Raw genomic sequence first — 20,907 nt, forward strand, 5'->3', positions numbered from 1 at the left:
TGGAGAGGTTCTGCAAGGAAGAATGGCAGAGGATCCCCAAATCCAGGTGAGAAACACTTTCATTACCAAGAAGACTCATGACTGTACTAGTTTAAAAGGAGGGTGCTTCTACTCAATACTGAGCAAAGGGTCTGAATACTTATGACCATGTGATATTTCAGTATTTCTGGTTTAATAAATTTGTAAAACTTTCTACATTTCTGTTTTTTTCCTGACAAGATGGGGTGCAGAGTATACATTAATGAGAAAAAAAGAACCATTTTGAATTTACCAAATGGCTGCAATAAGACAAAGAGTGAAAAATGTAAAGGGGTCTGAATACTTTCCGTGCCCACTGTATGTGTTTCACATTTTGTATTGAATTACTGAAATAAATTCACTCTTTGATGATATTCTAAGTTATGGAGATGTACCTGTATCTCATCAAGTTGTCAGGAACTAGCAGTCTGCTCCGTCCAATCATCAGGATAATATACAACTGACTGACAATTGAGGGACGAGAATACGGCTGCTTTGCTACTAGATTGATTATAGGGCGCTTTCATAGTGAACATATATTATATACAAAGAGGTATATGTAGATAATACTCCCGCACAGTGTCATAACTAGAGCCCAATGTGCCCCTGGGGCAAAGTTTGATCTGAGCCCACCCATCTTCCCCTAATCTGGGCCACTGTAGCACTCAAAATCCTATAAAGACATACGAGTTGCCCCCTCATCCCTTTCATTGTAGTGTAGTGTAGTAATGTTCCTCCATCCTGGGCCACTTCGCTGTAAATATGTCCCCCATCCTGGTGTATGATCCAATCATGGCTATATGCTGGTATATATGTCCCAGTCATGTCCCCATCCTGGCATATGGCCCCATCTTGGAAACTCTTGGTACCATAGTTACCATCCTGGTAACTATGATCCCACAGCGCACTGTACACAGTTAAAAGACCCAAACCATTACACTTACCTTCCCGTCGCTCCCCTGGTGTCCTCCTCCGGAGATGGCAACTGATACAGCGTATGATGGCGCTATCATGCACGCCCACTTACAGCACTGTCAGAATTATCGCTTCTCCCCATAGCCTTAATTGGTGGCTAGCACATCGCTGCGCAGGGACCCTACAGGTCTCTGTTCTACAATGTATTTCAGATGAATGCACACCCTCGGACACACATAAAGCTGAAGCAGGTGCTGGGGTCGGCAGGCCCCCTGCACGTATGGGCCCGTTAATGGTCCCCGCGACCGCAATCGTTACGCCCCTGCACCAAACAATTGATTGTGTGCTATAATACTAGAAGCAGCAAAGGGTAAAGAACACTCTTGTCAACTGTGTAAATATTAGAACAACAACATGCAGATAGACCCCTGTGCTAATGTAACCACAAATTAATCATACCAACATAAACAGCTGGAGATATACTGAACCGTAATTCAAATCATACCACAGTCGTATGCCCTATCCTAACAGCATGTAATATACTCACTGTCAGGATGAGGCTCTGCTTGCTGGTTCCATCAGTCATCACATGACTGCTCATATGCGATTTTCCTACTTCTGCTCCTCTCACTGAAGCAGGGGCTGTAGAATTTCTTTGAACACTGAAAGAATTAGGAGAAGCAGCTCAGCAGCACGTGACTGTAAAAGTGCAAATCACATATAAGTGGTCACAGCACGATTACTACACGGCTTGAGTGGAGGGGATGCCAAACTGAATTCTCGTCCAGGGTGGCATAAATCCTATATCCACCTCTGCTGTCTGTATACTGTCTTTTGCTTCCTCCCCTGCCCAGGAGCTGGGCACTAGAGATGAATCATTCAGTTTATGTTTGCCGATTTCACCTGTGTTCACTGAATGGGTTGATGAACATATCTGAACCCCATTGAATTTAGGGGGAGGCAAAAACAAAGGCATAGACATCACCTTTAGAGGGTCCAAAAGCTGCCAAAACAGATGACACAATTTTACAGTGGAGCCACACAATTGTGGCAGAGCCATTAGACTCCTTGACTATTAACATAGGAAATAATGTGGTGGACGAGTGACAGGTGTAGGCCTGGTGGGCTGGGGACTTTCATACCTCATGCAACAGCCCAAATTGCTTTTCTGCTCAGCCACACTCAGGTGGCACCAGTGGTGTAACTACTGCGGTCGCAGGGGTCGCCAATGCGACCGGGCCCAGCAGGTCAGGGGCCCGCGGCCGCCCGGCAGATCAGCAGCCAGCTCCTTTCTGTGAGAGAGGTGCTGCGCTGTTCTGCCGCTGACCACGTGGCCACTATATGACCCAGTCACTGCTGCTGACACTGGGCCCCCCTGCTGACACTGGGCCCCCCTGCCTCATGTCAGCGGCGGCGGCATCGGGCTCCCATCATAGCACACTGCTATGATATTGCAAAGAGCGGCTGGAGCCACTATATGCATCATCATTGTTTCCCTGTGCCTGCGCGGTGACGTCACTCCTGTGCGACTGCTGTGTGTGGTGAAGGCACAGAGCGCAGGACGCCGACCGGAGCAGCAGGGGAACAAGGACAGAGGTGAGGACGAGCAGCTGTGAAACAAGTAGAGGTAAGGACGGAGCAACGATGGAAGGAGAAGTGAGGTGAGTACTTGTTTTTTGTTTTTTTTATAAATCAGCTAGTACACGGGGAGGCTGGCTGCATGACACATGGAGACCTTGGTGGGGGGGCTGGCTGCATGACTCCTGGAGCTCTTGGGGGGGGGGGCTGCATGACACATGGAGGCCCTGGTAGGGGGTGCTGGTTGCATGACATATGGAGGCCATAAGGGTGATGGCTGCTTGAGACATGGAGGCCCTGGGGGGGGGGGGGGGGGCTGGCTGCATGACACATGAAGGCCCTGAAGGGGCTGGCTGCATGACACATGGAGGCCCTGGGAAAGCTGGCTGCATGACACATGGAGGCCCTTGGGGGGCTGGCTGCATGACACATGGAGGCCCTGGGGGGGCTGGCTGCATGAAACATGGAGGCCCTGGGGGGGCTGGCTGCATGACACATGGAGGCCCTGGGGGGGCTGGCTGCATGACACATGGAGGCCCTGAAGGGGCTGGCTGCATGACACATGGAGGCCCTGGGGGGGCTGGCTGCATGACATATGGAGGCCCTGAAGGGGCTGGCTGCATGACACATAGAGGCCCTGAAGGGGCTGGCTGCATGACACATGGAGGCCCTGGGTGGGGGCTGGCTGCATGATACATGGAGGTCTATGGGGCTACATTATACATGGAGGTCTAGGGGGCTGCATAATACAATATGAAGATTTATGGGGATGCATTATAATACATATAGGACTATAGGGGCTACATTATAATATATGGAGGACTATGGAGGCTACATTATACATGGACTATGCTGGTGCATTATAAAACATGGAGGCCTATATGGTGCACTATAATATATGGAGTACTATGGGTGCACTATAATATATGGAGAACTATGGGGTGAATTATAATACATGAAGAACTATGGGAAATTCATTATAACTGGAGGGCTATGAGGGCTACTTTATACATGGAGGACTATGGAGGTGCATTACAATATATGGAGGACTAAGTGGTGCAGTATAATATATGGAGGACTATGTGGTGCAGTATAAAATATAGTGAACTATGGGGTGAATTATAATACATGGAGAACTATGGGAAATTCATATAATACATGGAGGACTATGGAGGTGCATTCTAATATATGAAGGGTTATGTGGGACCCATTGTACTATATGGAAGGCTATGTGGGGGCCATTATTGTATTTGGAGAACTATATACGAGGGGGACAAAGATACAAGCAGGGGATGGGAATGTTTTGTGCTGAGGGAAAAGGGCTCTTTTCCTCAGCACCCAGCTTTCCCATGCTCTTCTGTACATCTCTCAGCACGCAGCTTTCCCATGCTCTGCTGTACATCTCTCAGTTCCCAGCTTTCCCATGCTCTTCTGTACATCTCTCAGCACCCAGCTTTCCCATGCTCTGATATGGGAAAGCTGGGTGCTGAGGGAAAGATGTATAGCTGGGCATGGGGAAGCTGGGTGCCGAGGACAAGATGGATATCAGAACATAGGAAAGCTGGGTGCTGATAGAGGGATTTCAGATCATGGGAAACCTGGGTGCTGTGGGTAAGAGCCAAGTGTCAGCGTCATTATCCTGTACCCCGAGTGTCAGCGTCATTATCCCGTACCCCGAGTGTCAGCGTCATTATCCCGTACCCCGAGTGTCAGCGTCATTATCCCGTACCCCGAGTGTCAGCGTCATTATCCCGTACCCCGAGTGTCAGCGTCATTATCCTGTGCCCCGAGTGTCAGCGTCATTATCCCGTACCCCGAGTGTCAGCGTCATTATCCCGTGCCCCGAGTGTCAGCATCATTATCCCGTACCCCGAGTGTCAGCGTCATTATCCCGTACCCCGAGTGTCAGCGTCATTATCCCGTACCCCAAGTGTCGGTCTACGTGGAGGGGGCGCCGGTCTAAACTTTGCACCAGGGCCCATCAAACTCTATTTACGCCACTCGGTGGCACCAATATTAGTTTCATAGACTGTTACTGCTGGACACATGTAAATCTTTCTTGGGATGACATCATAGGGTGGACAAGGGTGGACAAGGGGGGCGCCACTGTCCTGTTACCAAAGGAGGCATATATAACAGAAGCTTTAAAATAACTAAATAATAAAGAGGTTTATTTAATTTTACAAAATGATCCAACATGGGTATTTTCTAATAAATTACGAAGTTTACTAAACAAAAATGTAAGTGCACGGGTTTTATCTAAAAAAAACTGCAGAAAACTTATTTGCTCTTTTTCCCATAAAACCGCACTGGTACTACCTCCCAAAAATTCGTAAGGACAGCGCCGCCCCCCCCGGCCGCCCTATTGTGTCAGATACTGGCTGATTAACAGAGCCACTTTCTCAATACATTGAATGGCTACTCAAAGCCTTTTTGAAATATATTCCATCCTATCTAAGGGATACTGGGGAATTTATCAAAATGATTGAAAATCATCAATAGCAAGAAACCATTCAACTAGCTTCTCTCAATATTGATAATGATAACTAGAGCATTGAAACAATTTAATCAAGATACAGATTTAATAACCTTCATAGCCGATGCCTTACATTTTATCCTCCACCACAATGCATTCAAATTTGGTGGGAATTAACTCTTTAGGTGCCGACTTCATATCATTGTCTGAACTCATTTTCTTGCATGCCACTAATTATTGTTTTCATAAATTGGAGAATTATTGATACATTTCGTGGATATTTTGTATCTATTTATTAGTACCCTTATAGATCTGTATCAATTGGTATATTATCCCGGAGCTATTGTATTACAACTTGAGGTCTTTGTGATTTATTGTCTGTTTTAAGTGATTTTAAATTGTGTGTTTCTTGATTGACCCAATAAAATATTATTATCATAAATAAAATTTTCTTATCATTATTTATGATGTGAGCCCGGATTATGTGTGCCTTTTTCTCCTTTGTGTACTCTTTCCCTGTGTCTGTCTGTTTCCCTGTGTCTGTCTGTATCTGTCTCTTTACCTGTCTGTGTCTGTCTCTTAACCTGTCTCTCTCTTTCCCTCGCTGTCTCTTTCCGTTTCAGTCTGTCTCTTTGTCTGTGTCTGTCTCTTTGTGTCTGTCTCTTACCCTGTCTATGTCTGTTTCTTACCCTGTCTGTGTCTGCCTCTTTCCCTGTCTGTGTCTGTCTCTTTCCCTGGCTGCATTATGACACGCCAACATTCAATATAAGGGCGTGGCTGTGCATTCTTCTGAAGTTCTGGCTGCACTGTAGCTCCCAGCTCCATTTGCTTTAATGGAGGCAGGTTTTTTGGTGAATACCTGTAAAGAGCGGGGTTAAAATTTCCCCTCAAAACATAGCCTATGAATCTCTCGTGGTCCAGAAGTGTGAGTGTGCAAAATTTTATGGCTGTAGCTGCGACGGTGCGAATGCCAATCCCGGACATACACACACACACACATACATACACACATTCAGCTTTATATATTAGATAGAAATAGATCCCTCTGCGTGTAATGACTATGTAATATATAGGAATAGATCCCTCGGTGTGCAATGACTACCGTATTTTTCGGACCATAAGACGCACTTCCCCCCCCCCCCAAATGTTGGGGGAAAGTTGGGGGTGCGTCTTATGGTCTAACTATAGGGCTGCGGCCGGGAATGAGGGTGCTGCGGTGGAGCGGGTCATCGGGGGCACGAGCAGGCAGCAGCAGCGCCTGCCGTGACCACGTGGGCCCGCTCATTACATATACACGCCCATCCCCCGCCCATTTCTCAGTGCAGAAGCCAGCGCTGCCAGGTGGGCGGGATGACGAGCAGGGACGCGCGCATAGCAAAGAGCCGGCCCGCATGATCACCCCTGGCAATTATAGCCTGGAGTGATCATGTGCGGCTGTATTCACTGCCTCCCGCGCGTCATCATCAGCGCGGGGTGCAGTGAATCAGTACACTCACCCATCCCCGTGTGTGGAGCCGTCCCCCTGCAGCACGCGATGTCTTCCTGTCTGTGCCGGTCAGCTGATCTGTGCTGGTCAGCTGATCGGCACAGACAGGAAGACATCGCGGTGCTGCAGGGGGACAGCTCCACACACACAGGTCAGCGGCGCAGAGAGGAAGATGATCGGTGCTGCAGAGAGTGAAGAAAAGGTGAGTATAAACGTTTATTTTTTTTTATCTGTGCTATAGGATACAGGCCATATACCAGGATGGTATATGAGCACGATGGGGGCATATAGCAGGATGGGAGTATATGAGCAGGATGGATGGGTGGTATATGAACAGGATGGGGGTATATGAACAGGATGGGGTTATATGAACAGGATGGGGGTATATGAACAGGATGGGGGTATATGAACAGGATGGGGTATATGAACAGGATGGGAGTATATGAGCAGGATGGATGGGGGAATATGAGCAGGATGGATGGGGGGTATATCAATAGGATGGGGGTATATGAACAGGATGGGGTATATGAACAGGATGGGAGTATATGAGCAGGATGGGGGAATATGAGCAGGATGCTGGTCTATGAGCAGCATGGGGGTTTATAGCAGGATCATATACAAGGCAGGAGGATCATTACCAGGATGGGGTACCTTAGTAGAGAATTTGGGGACATTACCCCCATAACAGTGTCAGCAGCAGATCCTCGCCGTATAACAGTATGTCATGACCACATTTTTTTATTTTCCTATTTTCCTCCTCTAAAACCAGGGTGCGTCTTATAGTCCGGGGCGTCTTATAGTCCGAAAAATACGGTATATAACATATAGGAATAGATCCCTCTGTGTGTAATGTCTCTATATAATATGTCTCTCTCTTTTTGTATTGAATTACTGAAATAAATTACTTTTTTGAGCATATTCTAATTTATTGAGATGCACTTGTATCATTTAGATTATTTGTATACTCATGTCATTTTTAAATGTTTTTAATGTTTGTTCATTTGATGAGGTTTTTTTCGCTTTAATAAAGGTGTACTTTGTATTTCTGTCTTTATGTGGTGATCCCATTTTTATAGTACGCTTTTCTTTCTTCCATTATTTACCTTGTCTCTTTGATACTACTGGAGATCACCATAATTGATTCCTGGGATGGTGCCCTCCGGTCTGTTTTGGTTCCAGGCCCAAACCTGTCACAAGTATCCAAACAACGGAAGACGTCCGTGACAATTTCTACATAAAGCTATTTGCTAATATTATTATTATTATTACACCTACTACATATTGGGCTAGGATTCTGAAGATGGGAATACCCCTTTAAGGTTGAAGGTAGACTTAAGTCTATCGAGTTTAACAAATGATCAAACCTAACATGTTGATCCAGAGAAAGGTAAAAAAAAAAAAAAAACAAACAACATGCGCCAGATAGTAAGCTCCACATTAGGGGAAAAAGATTCCCTCCCGACTCCACAAACGTCAATCAGACTAGATTCACAGAATCAAGTGGACATAACCAGTAAAATTATATTTTTTAAGAAAGGCATCCAGGCCTCTCTTAAATTTTAGTAATGAATCAACCATTACAACATTATGTGGCAGAGAGTTCCATAGTCTCACTGCTCTTACAGTAAAGAATCTGTGTCCCTGATTATGAATAAATATCCTTTCCTCTAACTGTAGTGGATGCCCCCCAGTCCTAGGTGTAAAAAGATTATTAGAGATCTCTGTATTGTCCCCTCATATATTTGTACATTGTAATAAGATGGCCCCTAAGCTTTCATTTTTCCAAATTAAATAACCCCAAGTTTAATAACACATCTTGGTATTGCACCCATTCTTGGTTGCTCTTCTCTGCACCGCCCTATGTAAGGGGACCCATTTTGACCTCCAAAGCAGATGTAATTGTGGATTATGATGAGTTATTGGACTGAAAAGGTCTCATATACTGTTCTTCACAAGGACCCTTTGATGTCTGTGCCCACCAGTGGCCTTGGCTGTCTGCAGTGAAATCAGCTGTATGAATGGGGAGCCGGCCACTGCTGCATTCAATTGTTGTCATCCCTCAGAAGAGATAAGTAATAGGTCTCTATGTGAAATCACTATGAAATAACTGGGATCGCAGCACAACTGTCATTTCTTAAGGAGTCACCATCATTTTATTTATTAATTTATTATTATTTTCATAAATCAGTAGCACAAGTAAGATAAGAAACTTTGTAATATATCTCAGAGATACCTGCTTCCTTCTCCTCGTGGACTGATCTTTCACTCTCAATTCACAGATATAATTTACACTTAGTGGCCCACAGTGCGCGGAAGCAAGATGCAGGAAATTCAATAAGAGGCGTGCACCTTTCATTGAATTTGCCGTACCTTACGACCGCTATGTGTGCTGCCAGGAATATACTCCAGTCAGTGACTGGAGTACATTTCTAGCAAAAACAAAATTGCCACTTTTTTCACGTAAATTCTGATGAATTTATCGGGCAGCCATGAGCATGCACCGCTCTGCCCAAGCTCTGTCCACATTCCTCCTACTTGGAAAAAACACAAAACATTTTTTGGAACTAAAAGTTGCATAAAACATTTGTGACATTTTAAGAATTTTGACATCAAAACTCTGTCAAAAACTCCTTGATGACTTTGAGTCCTATTGTGTACAGATTTTGCCATTACTGAACTAGGAGATGACAGTTGGTGCTCATATACTTCTATGGAAAGAGGGAAAAGCTGGAGGCAGACACAGATATTCTACTGCAAGTTCACCTGTAGTGACAGACGATGTCACTGGTCTGTCGGTGATGTCACTTGACCTTTGACTTTGGTCCCTTTGTGATGTCATGTGACCTATAGAATGTGATCCCTTTGTGATGTCATAGAACAGTCATCAGAATGTCGCTGCAGCCTGAATATCGTCCATTTGTTTTCATCACTTAGTGGGTGAAGGCGATTTTTACTTGCGCTTAGCAAATTTTAGTGTTATATAAAATATAATACCGAATAATAGAAGGCCTGTTAGAGGAGTAGTTCCAAGAGCCATCCGAGAGCGCTCCAGAGTGGACAGGACCTTCCTCAGCCCAGAATTTCATCTATGGAGCTGAATATGGAGAGTTTAAGGAAGAGAAAGAGAGAGAGCATAGAAGAGGTGCCAAAAAAAAGGAAAATAGAAACATCAGAGGGTGATAAAGATGGCACCAACCAAAACCTTATCAAGGCTCCAAAGAGACCTGGAAGCCCGATACAGCAGAGTATCGAGAGCAAGAGGAAAAGGGGACAAGCGATGGGGGACAAAGCTGATAATGAATCCAGCGTCTCCCCCAAAGCTGAACCTGAGCTGAATATGGAGAGTTTGAGGAAGAGAAAGGGAGAAAGCATAGATGAGGTGCCAAAAAAAAGGAGAACGGAAACATCAGAGGATGAAAAAGATGGCACCAACCAAAGCCTTATCAAGGCTGCAAAAAGACCTGGAAGCCCGATACAAGAGAGTATCGAGAGCAAGAGGAAAAGGGGAGAAGCGATGGGGGACAAAGCTGATGATGGATCCAGTGGGTCCCCCAAAGCTGACACTGAGCAGCTGTCAGGTGAGTACAGAAATAAGACCCCGAGAGCCAATAGCCCCAATGTAGTAATTGATGGGATTATGAACCTTTAGAATACCCCACCTATAATGATTTTTGTGCCTTTTCTCTTTGATACCGTCTAATATTGTTCTACCCCATGTTGTAATTGCTATAGGAGGCCACATTAGAATTATATAGGAATAATACATCTTATTTCTCCTCTCTCCATCAGGGACAACCCCGGCTGAATCTCCCATCATTGTGACTGGACTGGAGAGCTTCACCTTCCATAAAATCCTTGGAGAGGGCGGATTTGGTAAAGTAAGTATTAGGAATTGTGGTGACGTCTTCCTCATGTATGATGTGGAGTAGTAATATGACCCTAGGAACATCACTGCTTCACATCTTCTCGTCACGTCTCATGGCAGGACGGGCCTTTCCTCCAGTTCTAATGCTTTGTATCCTCCAGGTCATGTTGGCCACACATAAGGCCTCCCAACAACAAGTGGCAGTGAAGATGGTGAAGAAGAGGCTCCTACTTAATATATCAAGAGACGAGATCCTGATAGAACGACAGGTCCTGGAGATGACTAGGAAGAGTCCATTCATTACTCGGGCTTTTGCCACCTTCCAGTCCCAGGTAATCCCTCCATAAGTACTCCTATACGTACCCCTCTATAGTTACCCCTATATATATCACTTGTAAGGCCACATCTGGAATATGGGATTCACTTTTGGGCTCCACATTTTAAAAATGATGTTCAGAAGTTAGAGTCTGTTCAAAGGCAGCAACTAGATTATTGCAAGGAATGGACGACTCCCATATGATGAGAGGTGGAAAAGTTGGATTTTTTTAGCTTATAAAATAAGACTTCTCACAGGAGATCTCATTTATATGTATGAATAAAAAAGACTGGAACATGACTTATTCCTTCCAAAGACAATACTAAGGACTAGGGGCACTCTCTGTGAGTGGAAGAAAGGTAATTACGGCAGCTAAATAGGAAAGGGTTCTTTACAGTTAAAGCATTCACACTGCAATGCCCAACCACAAGAGGTGGCAATGGCTGACACTATCACAACTTTTATATCTGGACTCGATGATTTCCTTAGTGCACAAAACATTGTCGGTTATAAATGATTTAGTTACAAAATGTATAATTGGTGGAGGAAGTTTGAACTACATGAACCAAGGTCTTTTTTCAACCTATGTAGCTATGTGAAAGGCTCACAATCTAACAGCTCTGAGATTTCTATATATTCTATGAATGCCTGTCCATATGGCCATGCAATGTTCTTCTAGGACATTACCATAGTATTACATGTATTATAACATTACCACCAGTGACCCATATCTAGACTATACCAGTAACACCTATTATCTCCCCTGCTTTATCACAGGACTACTTATTCTACGTCATGGAATATCTCAGCAGAGGAGACCTTCTAGACATCATGTCAACCAATGGCCCATTTCCTATTTCAGCCACCAGGTAAGACAGAACATGGATATATGACTTAGGAAAGACTAACTGACGGCTTTGCATTGCTATACTAACCCTAGCCCAAAAAAACACCTTTTCCAATTTCGTAAACTAAAATAAGACACAAAGACTGTGTGACATTGGATGTAAAAGGCCACAACAGCCCCGTTTATTAACAACAAACAATCAGTAACATATCATCCATAAACATAGTAATAACTCCATAAAACCACCAGCAAAGGAGGGGGGGGGGGGTAAGTGAAGAGTCCGGTTGTACATGATTGCAACACCAGCTCCACCACGTGCTCTCAGCCGCACCACACCGGTTCAAGGACATCCAGCCGAGTGTGGCCCAAGCAATGTCCCGCTGGAACCCAGCCAAGCAGGGACCCAAATTAACATATTCTGCTGAGACTCAGCACAACAGGGACCCACCTTAACCAAGTATACCACTGCACCACCAGGGGTAACCCGTTCCTGCACTGGGTTACCCTCCGCTTTTTGTGCAATCCGCCGACTTCAAATACCCCCTCCTTTCTGCCACAGGGAGCTTGTATGATACCTTGTAAGTGCGAGTCCCGCCACCAAAGATCAACCAGGGCCTTCACTATGGCCTCCCAAGTACGCCAATATCTCAATGGCAATACCAAATGGGCTCAAATGAACTCCATTGAACCTCACAACTCACCAGATAGAGACTCCAAAACCCAGTGCCGCACCACTGCTCCACCCATATGCACCGCACCATCAAAAACCCTGTGGTAGTTTTTTAAAAAACGTGCCCTGTCACCCAACTGTGCATACCTCCAGAACAAGTGAGCCACTATATCCGACCACACAAGCACAATACCCGGGCGGGAAGACAAGGGCCCAAGGCAGACAAGCTTGATGTCCTAGATCAAGTCCCTGGACACCCTGGTCCAAGAACTTCTCACCCATGTGTAGTACCAAAACATCCGGTGGTCCATCCAACCTACGTGATAGCACCAGTCCTCAAATACCCACTTCAGGGCCATTACCATACACTAAAGTTTCCCCTCCTCCCTGGCGACATTGAACTGCTGTCCATCAAGGCAAGCACTGGCCTGAAGGGAATTATTTAATTTTACCAACGTGCTAAAACGCCCCCACCCCAAAAGGGGAAGTTCCAAATACATAAAGTAACAGGACACACCTCCGACTTCGGGGTACAAACCAAACGACCTATATGCCACATAACGTTTGCCATACCATACATAGCTAGCCAACTGAACCCAACAAATTGTACGCACCTTAAGAGCCCCCCAGACCCCAGACCAGCAGCCACTACCGCTGCCCCACTCCAAAGATGAGAAACGAAATTCTCACCCATTCTGACACTATAATGCAGATCCAACGACACCCCCTAAACTGAAAGGAAGGCAACCCTGATTTTTCCTGAAGTCCCAAAGGAATCCGGACGCACCCCTCACTACACCAGACTCAGTGACACCATAACCCTGGACCTTCCGACAAACCCTGCACCAACCAAGTGTCCAACGCCAACCACTTCCCTGAAACTCGGCATTCAACCGCTGAAAGCAACACCAGACCCTATACACAACGCCGCTTGTATCCACAAACTGCAATTATATTATGGCCTCTGGCCAACCTATCACCCACTCCCCGATCCTAAAGTTCCACCGCCAGGGAGGCTAACACGATTGGCACCGCGAACACATTCCCAGACCAAAATGCCCCCTGGCAAATCTGTCTAGGGACGATTCCAGATGTCTGCAGGTACCGAATGACCACCCACCCCACAGACCTGCCATATACATCTACACTACAACAGACCTCCCCCTGACCAATCCCATTGCCCCACAACCCCTATAACTCCACCTCACAATTTTCCCCCGCACAAAATGCACTACACCTTAACCCCTTGCTATCCCTGAGGTCTAGCATCCCTCTTTAGTTATGCAAAGAATAACAAAGTTTATTGATGCACAAAAATACAAGACACACAACAGAAAAAAATGGACATAATATATAACCATTAAAAACACCATAAATATGGGGAAAATAACCCTTGAAATGGGACAGAGAGATGGCTAAATAGCCATAGGGTATGAATAGCCTAAGCCAATGAAGGATGTATCCTATAGGCTGTATCATGCATAAGTATATCATGTATAAACATCAACCAATGATGGATTAAATCATGCATGAGAACATCAAAGAAGTCAAGAATTGTTGTATTATGCCAAAAATCACAATTGTGCAAAAACTCAATAGGCTATAATAGATATTTCCTGGAAATATAAACTGATATAGTCAGTAAAATACAAATGTGACAATAACAATAGTCACTGAAAGCCAGGCAGTGCTTTATGTAAAAGCACTACATGTCCCAGGAAAAGGGGAATCCCCATAAAGATAAGCCCCCATACCAGTGACTATTGTTTCAGTGACTACTGTTATTGTCACATTTGTATTTTACTGACTATATCAGTTTATATTTCCATGAAATATCCATTATAGCCTGTTGGGTTTTTGCACAATTGTGATTTTTGGCATAATACAACAATTCATGACTTCTTTGATGTCCTCATGCATGATATGAGCCTACAGGATACATCCATCATTGGCTAATGTTTATACATGATATACTTATGCATGATACAGCCTATAGGATACATCCTTCATTGGCTTATGCGGGCGTCACACAGGGCGATATGTCGTGCGATCGCATAAGCGATCGCACCCGCCCCCGTCGTTTGTGCACCACGGGAAATTAGTTGCCCATGGCTCACAAAGTCGTTTAACCACCGTCACATGTACTTATCTGCCAGACGACCTCGCTGTGGGCGGCGAACATCCACTTCCTGAAGTGGGAGGGACGTTCAGCGTCACAGCGACGTCACACAGCGGCCGGCCAATAGAAGCGGAGGAGCGGAGATGAGCGGGACGTAAACATCCCGCCCACCTCCTTCCTTCCGCATTGACGGACGCAGATAAGCTGTGTTCATCGTTCCCGGAGTGTCACACGGAGCGATGTGTGCTGCCCCGGGAACGATGAACAAGAGGCGCAGAGAAGAATAAACGACTTTTTGAAACTGAGCGACATGTCCACGAGCAACGATAAGGTGAGTATTTTTCCTCGTTCACCGTTGCTCGTAGCTGTCACACGCTACGATATATCAAACAATGCCGGATGTGCGTCACTTACGACGTGACCCCGCCGACATATCGCCCGATATCTCGTCCCGTGTGACACCCGCATTAGCCTATTCATACCCTATGGCTATTTAACCATCTCTCTGTCCCATTTCAAGGGTTATTTTACCCATATTTATGGTGTTTTTAATGGTTTTATATTACGGCAATTTTTTTTTTTATGTATCTTGTCTTTTTGTACATCAATAAACTTTGTTATTCTTTGGACAATTAAGTACTCTGGTCCTCCTGTTTTAGGTATATGCTATTGAGCAGGGGTGGGGAACCTTTTTACTGTCGGGGGCCATTTGGAATTTCCTACTAACCTTTGGGGGCCGCACAAAATTATCAACTTGAAAAGTACCCTGGTATATTTGGTCAAACGATTAATTAACTCACCCCTAGTGTGGTGGCTGGAGCTTCTTCTTTGGTGCGGCTGTGATGTTCGGTGATATTGATCATCTTGTTTCTCACAGCTGCTTTTCCAGATTTGTCTCGGTATGGAGATGCTGGAGGCATACACATCACAGGAGACGCTGGGGCCCATAAATTACAGGAGACATAGGGAGTACACATCACAGGAAGGGCTGGGGATATATGTCACAGGAGGGGCTGAGGCGTATACATCACAGGAGGGGCTGGGCCATATACATCACTAGGGGGGCATGGACAGCCCTGGCGATGGCACAGACATGACTGGGGACAATGACAACACTAGGTGGCAGCACGGACAACACTAGCTGGCAGCACAGACAGCACTAGGTGGCAGCACAGACAGCACTAGGTGGCAGCACAAATTGCACTCGGAGGCAGCACGGACTGCACTAGGAGGCAGCACGGACTGCACTAGGAGGCAGCACGGACAGCAATAGGGAGCAGCACGGACAGCAATAGGGAGCAGCATGGACAGCACAAGATGGCATCACTAGGGAGACACAGACAGGACTGGGGGAGCATAGACATCACCAGGAGGGCACGGACTGGGGGGCATAGACAGCAGTGGAGAGTATAGAGGACTGGAGGGTACACAGTACTGAGGGGTGGCACACAGCACTTGGGAGCACGGACAGCATAAGGGGGCACAGACAGCACTGACCGTGGCATGGACAGCACTGGTGGCAGCATGGACAGCATTAGGTGGTGCGGACAGCACTGGGGGACATGCTATAAAGAAAAAGACATGGATCGCACATCCCACAAAAATACGATGATCATTGTATTTTTGTGGGATGTGCGATCCATGTCTTTTTCTTCATAGCATGTTATACAGCACTGGGGGAGCATAGACATCACCCAGGGGGTACAGACAGCACTAGGGGGGCATGGACAGCAGTGAAGGGGTTACACAGCACTGAGGTGGTACACAGTATACTAGGGGGTACACAGCACTGGGGGTGTAACGGGGTGCCAGGGGCGCCTCGGGGATTGTAGTCGTGGCCCCTTTTTCTATCAGGCTTACCCCCGGCTTCGCCGTCACTTTTGGGACAGGGGATTGTTCTGTGGGTCAGAGTGTGGTGGAAAAGAGCATACTGTCAGCCGCAGGAAGACTCCTCAGGCAGGGATCAGATAAACCAAATGACATCTTTATTGCACGAAGTTTCAAAGACAGCTCAATGCACTGATTTTGTAGCACACGGTCACAATTCCTGTCCGGGGAAATCTTTCCTTGTTGTCTCCTCTAGTGGGGATGTGCCCGGCTACTCCACTTCACCTAGGCTCCCACTCCGGCTATCACAGACTGGACCCACACTAATTCTGCTTCACCCTTGAGGACACTTCTCTCCTTCCCTCCGTTCTTCCTGTCCACTCAGCTCCACACTCTGCCCCTGGCTGTTCCTTCTCCCCCGTCCCGGAATCAACTGCCTTCAACACACACACACTCCCTTTCCCCCTAAGCTGCCGGCTCCTCCTCCCTCCTGTACAGTTTCTATGGGAACAGCCGTCCCACCCGGCCACAAGGGGAAACCCACTAAAACAGTGCAATTACAATAAAACATCAACATAAAACATCAACAGCTTTGTCTACCCCAGCGGGGGTATCTTCAGGGGGAAACACTGCACCTCTTTGTAAGGGGTCTGCCCACCCCTTACAGGGGTACACACTGTTCTAGGGGGTACACAACACTGGGAGGTACACACAGCATTAGGGGGTACACACTGTACTAGGGGGTACACAGCACTGGGGATACACACAGCATTAGGGGTACACACTGTACTAGGGGGTACACAGCATTAGGGGGTACACACTGCACTAGGGGGTACACAGCACTGAGCGGGGGGGCAGCGATGGGTTGAGCACTCACAGTACTGGGGTGGGGAAGGAGTCACACACAGCACAACACAGGTCCGGGAGGCTGGTAAATCTACTGCAGCTCTTCTGTGACTTTATCGCAGCGTGCTGCTTACCCCGCCCACCAGAGCACACTAGCACAGGTCGTGGTTAAGCCTAGAATGTATGGGCTGCAGTCAGGTCCTGGAAGTCAGGATCTGGATAGAGCCCATACATTCTAGCATCTACTCTCAGGTCATCAGGCAGTGGGATTTAAAGGGCCAGCAGCCGGGAAAAGCGCGGCTGCCGCCAGAGCACAGCGGTCCCCGGGAATGTACCCGGGGGCTGCATACAAAGTCGCCACGGGCCGCATTTGGCCCGCGGGCGGAGGTTCCCCACCCCTGCTATAGAGTAAGTGCTAGGCACAGTTAGACCCCATTGTGGGCTTCCGTGACCTCAATTTGTATAGTCATGGTTATGAGGTAAATTTTTACTCCTTAGCTATGTTGCCGTCCCTTGAGCCCTTTCGGGACAACCAGTCCAGGCTGTCTTTACATGAAGATGATGGTTGTCAGGCTCAAATGGCTTTACGTCATTATTCGCCTCAGTTTAGTTTCATGAAATGATGGTTATTGATCATTTTCTGTTGTTTTATTTCTCATTAGATTTCTTGCTGCTGAGCTGATCTGTGGGCTGCAGTTTCTCCACTCCAGGGGCATCATACACAGGTAGGTGCAGTACGTCTTCTCTGTAGACCTGGTATATATACTCTTATACCCTCATCCTAATACCCCCTGTAGACACTTGATATCCCTAATACGTTATCAGCCCGGCTAATATAATAATTGCATTATGATATTTTTTAAACTCTTTCCAGAGACATAAAACCGGACAACATTTTACTGGACAGCACCGGTCACTTGAAGATCGCTGATTTCGGTCTTGCAGTGATGAACATCTTTGGCGATACAAACATTTCAGGTTGGGCCGGGACTCGTTTATACATGGCTCCTGAGGTGAGGAATCATCTACATGTCCCTGAGGGATCACTGATATACAAGGCTGGACATCTCCATGTCTTCTGCTAGTTGGACAATGTTCTTATTGTCTTTTTCATGTCTTTACAGATTCTTCAAAACAAGCCCTACAACACGGCAGTGGACTGGTTCTCTGCTGGTCTGGTGATATACGTGATGGCTACTGGCAGACATCCATTCTATCGAGGGAAAATTGGTAGGGCCCTTAAAGCAATAATCAATGATGATCCTGTCTTCCCAAATGAAATGGACCCCCAACTCAAAGCCATCATTAATGGGGTGAGTATAAAGACACATCTCAGTAATACAGCGAATATATGTAATGAAATACACAATGGAGGATGACTGGAGACTCAATAATCATCTTCATTATATGTTCCCAGCTCTTGGATAAGTCAGCAGAAAGTCGACAGAAATTTGTGGAGAACATCAGATATCATCCATTCTTTATGGAGATCAACTGGACAGATATAGAGGAAGCCACAGCGTGTCCTTCATTCCAGCTAACCCCTGTAAGTAAATGACCCAGAGAAGATGGTGGCAGTAGTACATTTCTGTTGTTTCTTCTTTATGAACGCTCTCACTCTTGTATCTTCTTTCCGCAGCCACCAGTGATGACATCTGATACAATGAAAGACGTCCTGTGCTTTACTGAAGCTAACAATACACCAATAGCCGAAACAGGTCAAAACCTGTTCTGTGGATTCACATTTGCCAATGAAGGATGGAAAGTCATAGAATCAATACCAAAACCTATAACATCTAATCGAAGGCCTGTAAAACCCCATCGGAGGTGAGTCAGTGTAAATGGGACGGGGATAGGGGGACTTTTTGAGGCCCATCTCTTATCCTATGAATCTGTTAGCAGAGTATAATGTGGAAAGCTCTTACTGACTGCCGCTTACACGTTATCCCTTTAGGACAGTCCCAATTCATGTGTCTTATTGCGACATAAGGATTCTTGCTAACCTATTATCTCTCCCGACAGGACATTTGGCACTATTGTGAAGGACGCCTTCCACAGGATCTGGAGGAGGATAAAACCCTGGAAGTGAACAGCCTGAGAACTGCTGTTCACCCGTTTCTATTCCATCAGCACTAGGAGTGTCCTGAGGGCCGTGACCTGCAGTGTAGCCATATCCACTCCTCTGCCCTGCCATAATCAGGGCTAGGGGTTATTGCTGCATCTGCAGTGTCTGAATACAAGAAGAAGCTGGAGACCATGAAAATCCTACCAGGAGTCACTAATATGACCGCGGACCAGCATTTCTGGATGACATGTTGCCTGTGCCCCCAGGGAAGGGCACTTATCCTTAGGCCATGGTTCCCTGGAGGTTTCCCCCACAGGGGGTTTTTCCTCTCCTGAGTGCCGATGGATAAACACAACAATGGCAACTTGTAGTCCTTTGCCCTCGGTGGAGCTCACACCACTAGTGGCAGAGAGGAACCTAAAAGGACATTTACCAGCAATAAACAAAACCATTCACCATCATGTGCTAGTAGTAGTAGCAATTTATTTTATATGTTCATGGATAAGTATTTTACATCCCCCCCTTAAGAGCACAGGGTGCATGTAATGTGGTGATACCACGTATCCACTTTTCATTGGTTCAATTTTGGGTTACATCACACATTTTGGTCAATTTTTAATCTGTTTTTGGAGGGGTGAAGGAAGGAAGAAATGCTTTCCTGCTGTTTAGGGTGGATTTTCATTTGGGCAAAAGAAATAATATATAAATGTTATAGTTTCAAGTGGTTACAGGTACAGAAATCCCAATTATTATAGATAAAAGTGTAAAGTGCAGGTACACGTCACGGCTGAGCTGAGTATCGGATACTATTCTTGGCAACAGTTTTGAAAAATGTCTCCTATTATTGTGTTTATTCATACAAGCTCAACCAGGGTGTAAAACCTTAGTATAAACCCACCTTCACTCCTCAGATTTCCATACAATACACCCCTCCAATCCAAAGGTGACACTTCCACTGGCTACCAGGTATATGGCTTTGGCTACTGCCCTCTGTTCAGCTTCTTCCATTAGTGTACATGTATGGACCTCTGGATCGGCCACCACCGTCTCCTGCAGGATGATCGGTCCGGGGGAGCTGCCGTCCTATACAATAAAGTGCAGATGGATTTGCTTAGTATAATAAGGCATTACATCCTGACAGTAATAAGCTGATAATCTCTTGACCCTGACTTCAGTCCAGCCAAAAATACAGCCATGGCAGTCCTGGGGCCTTTGTTTCTCATCAGAGTTCTGCAATTGCATTAGATCCCAGTCTAACCACCTAGAAGCCGCGGCTAGTATAGGTAGCAGCATCTAGGGGTTAATAAAGTAGCGCTATCTTGCTATGTCGTCTATGTACCCACTGCTGTACAGCAGCGAGCACAGGGATCCGAAGCACTACTATCAGACAGGTAAAGCAGCTGATGTTTATAGATGGCGGCTCACACTTACAGTCTCAATCATTGCTCAATAGGCAAATGGGAAAAAATAATAGAAAAGATTGTGATGGATTCTGTTACTGCACAAAGTGTAAAGTGCAGCACCTCCTACCCACACTAATTCTATATAGCAGCCTGCAATGCCCTGAACATGAGGGAAGCGACATAGTGAATCAGAAGAACTATACTACATTTCTGTCACGCACAGACCAGGGGATGTCCGGCGCACGGCGCATCAGACGTACAACTACTTTCCAGTGCACCACGAAACTCACCGGGGACACTTTAACAGCGGTGGGCACAGCAGTCAGGGAGTGGGAGGATGGATACCTCCTCTACTCATCTGGCTGACCCTGCCCTCCCTAGCTAGCCCTATATAGGTTCCTTCACCCCGTCACCAAGCAGGATATCTAATGCCCTTGCAAAGCCCTGAGCTTACCCTCACTAATGAGATGGCCGGC

General features: G+C 46.2%; 1 protein-coding gene across 1 annotated transcript; it reads left to right on the forward strand.

Annotated features, from left to right (window-relative positions):
* Window positions 1-9,407: 9,407 nt before the first annotated feature.
* Window positions 9,408-19,052, forward strand: LOC142300393 (protein kinase C delta type-like). Its single transcript, XM_075341894.1, has 10 exons — window positions 9,408-10,051; window positions 10,263-10,351; window positions 10,500-10,670; window positions 11,432-11,523; window positions 17,626-17,688; window positions 17,838-17,976; window positions 18,088-18,276; window positions 18,381-18,509; window positions 18,603-18,790; window positions 18,986-19,052. Exons 1-10 carry the CDS (start codon window positions 9,562-9,564, stop codon window positions 19,050-19,052), a joined length of 1,617 nt encoding a protein of 538 aa, XP_075198009.1. The 5' UTR covers window positions 9,408-9,561.
* The last annotated feature ends 1,855 nt before the right edge of the window (window positions 19,053-20,907 follow it).

The sequence above is a fragment of the Anomaloglossus baeobatrachus genome, chromosome 1 (assembly GCF_048569485.1).
Source record: "Anomaloglossus baeobatrachus isolate aAnoBae1 chromosome 1, aAnoBae1.hap1, whole genome shotgun sequence".
Classification (NCBI taxonomy): Eukaryota; Metazoa; Chordata; class Amphibia; order Anura; family Aromobatidae; genus Anomaloglossus; species Anomaloglossus baeobatrachus.

Bases quoted from the DNA above. Each gene is read 5' to 3' on its own strand.
- LOC142300393 (XM_075341894.1), top strand. From the start codon at position 9,562: ATGGAGCTGAATATGGAGAGTTTAAGGAAGAGAAAGAGAGAGAGCATA. The intron at 10,052-10,262 runs GTGAGTACAGAA...TCTCTCCATCAG, and splicing joins TGACACTGAGCAGCTGTCAG to GGACAACCCCGGCTGAATCT. The intron at 18,791-18,985 runs GTGAGTCAGTGT...CTCTCCCGACAG, and splicing joins CCTGTAAAACCCCATCGGAG to GACATTTGGCACTATTGTGA.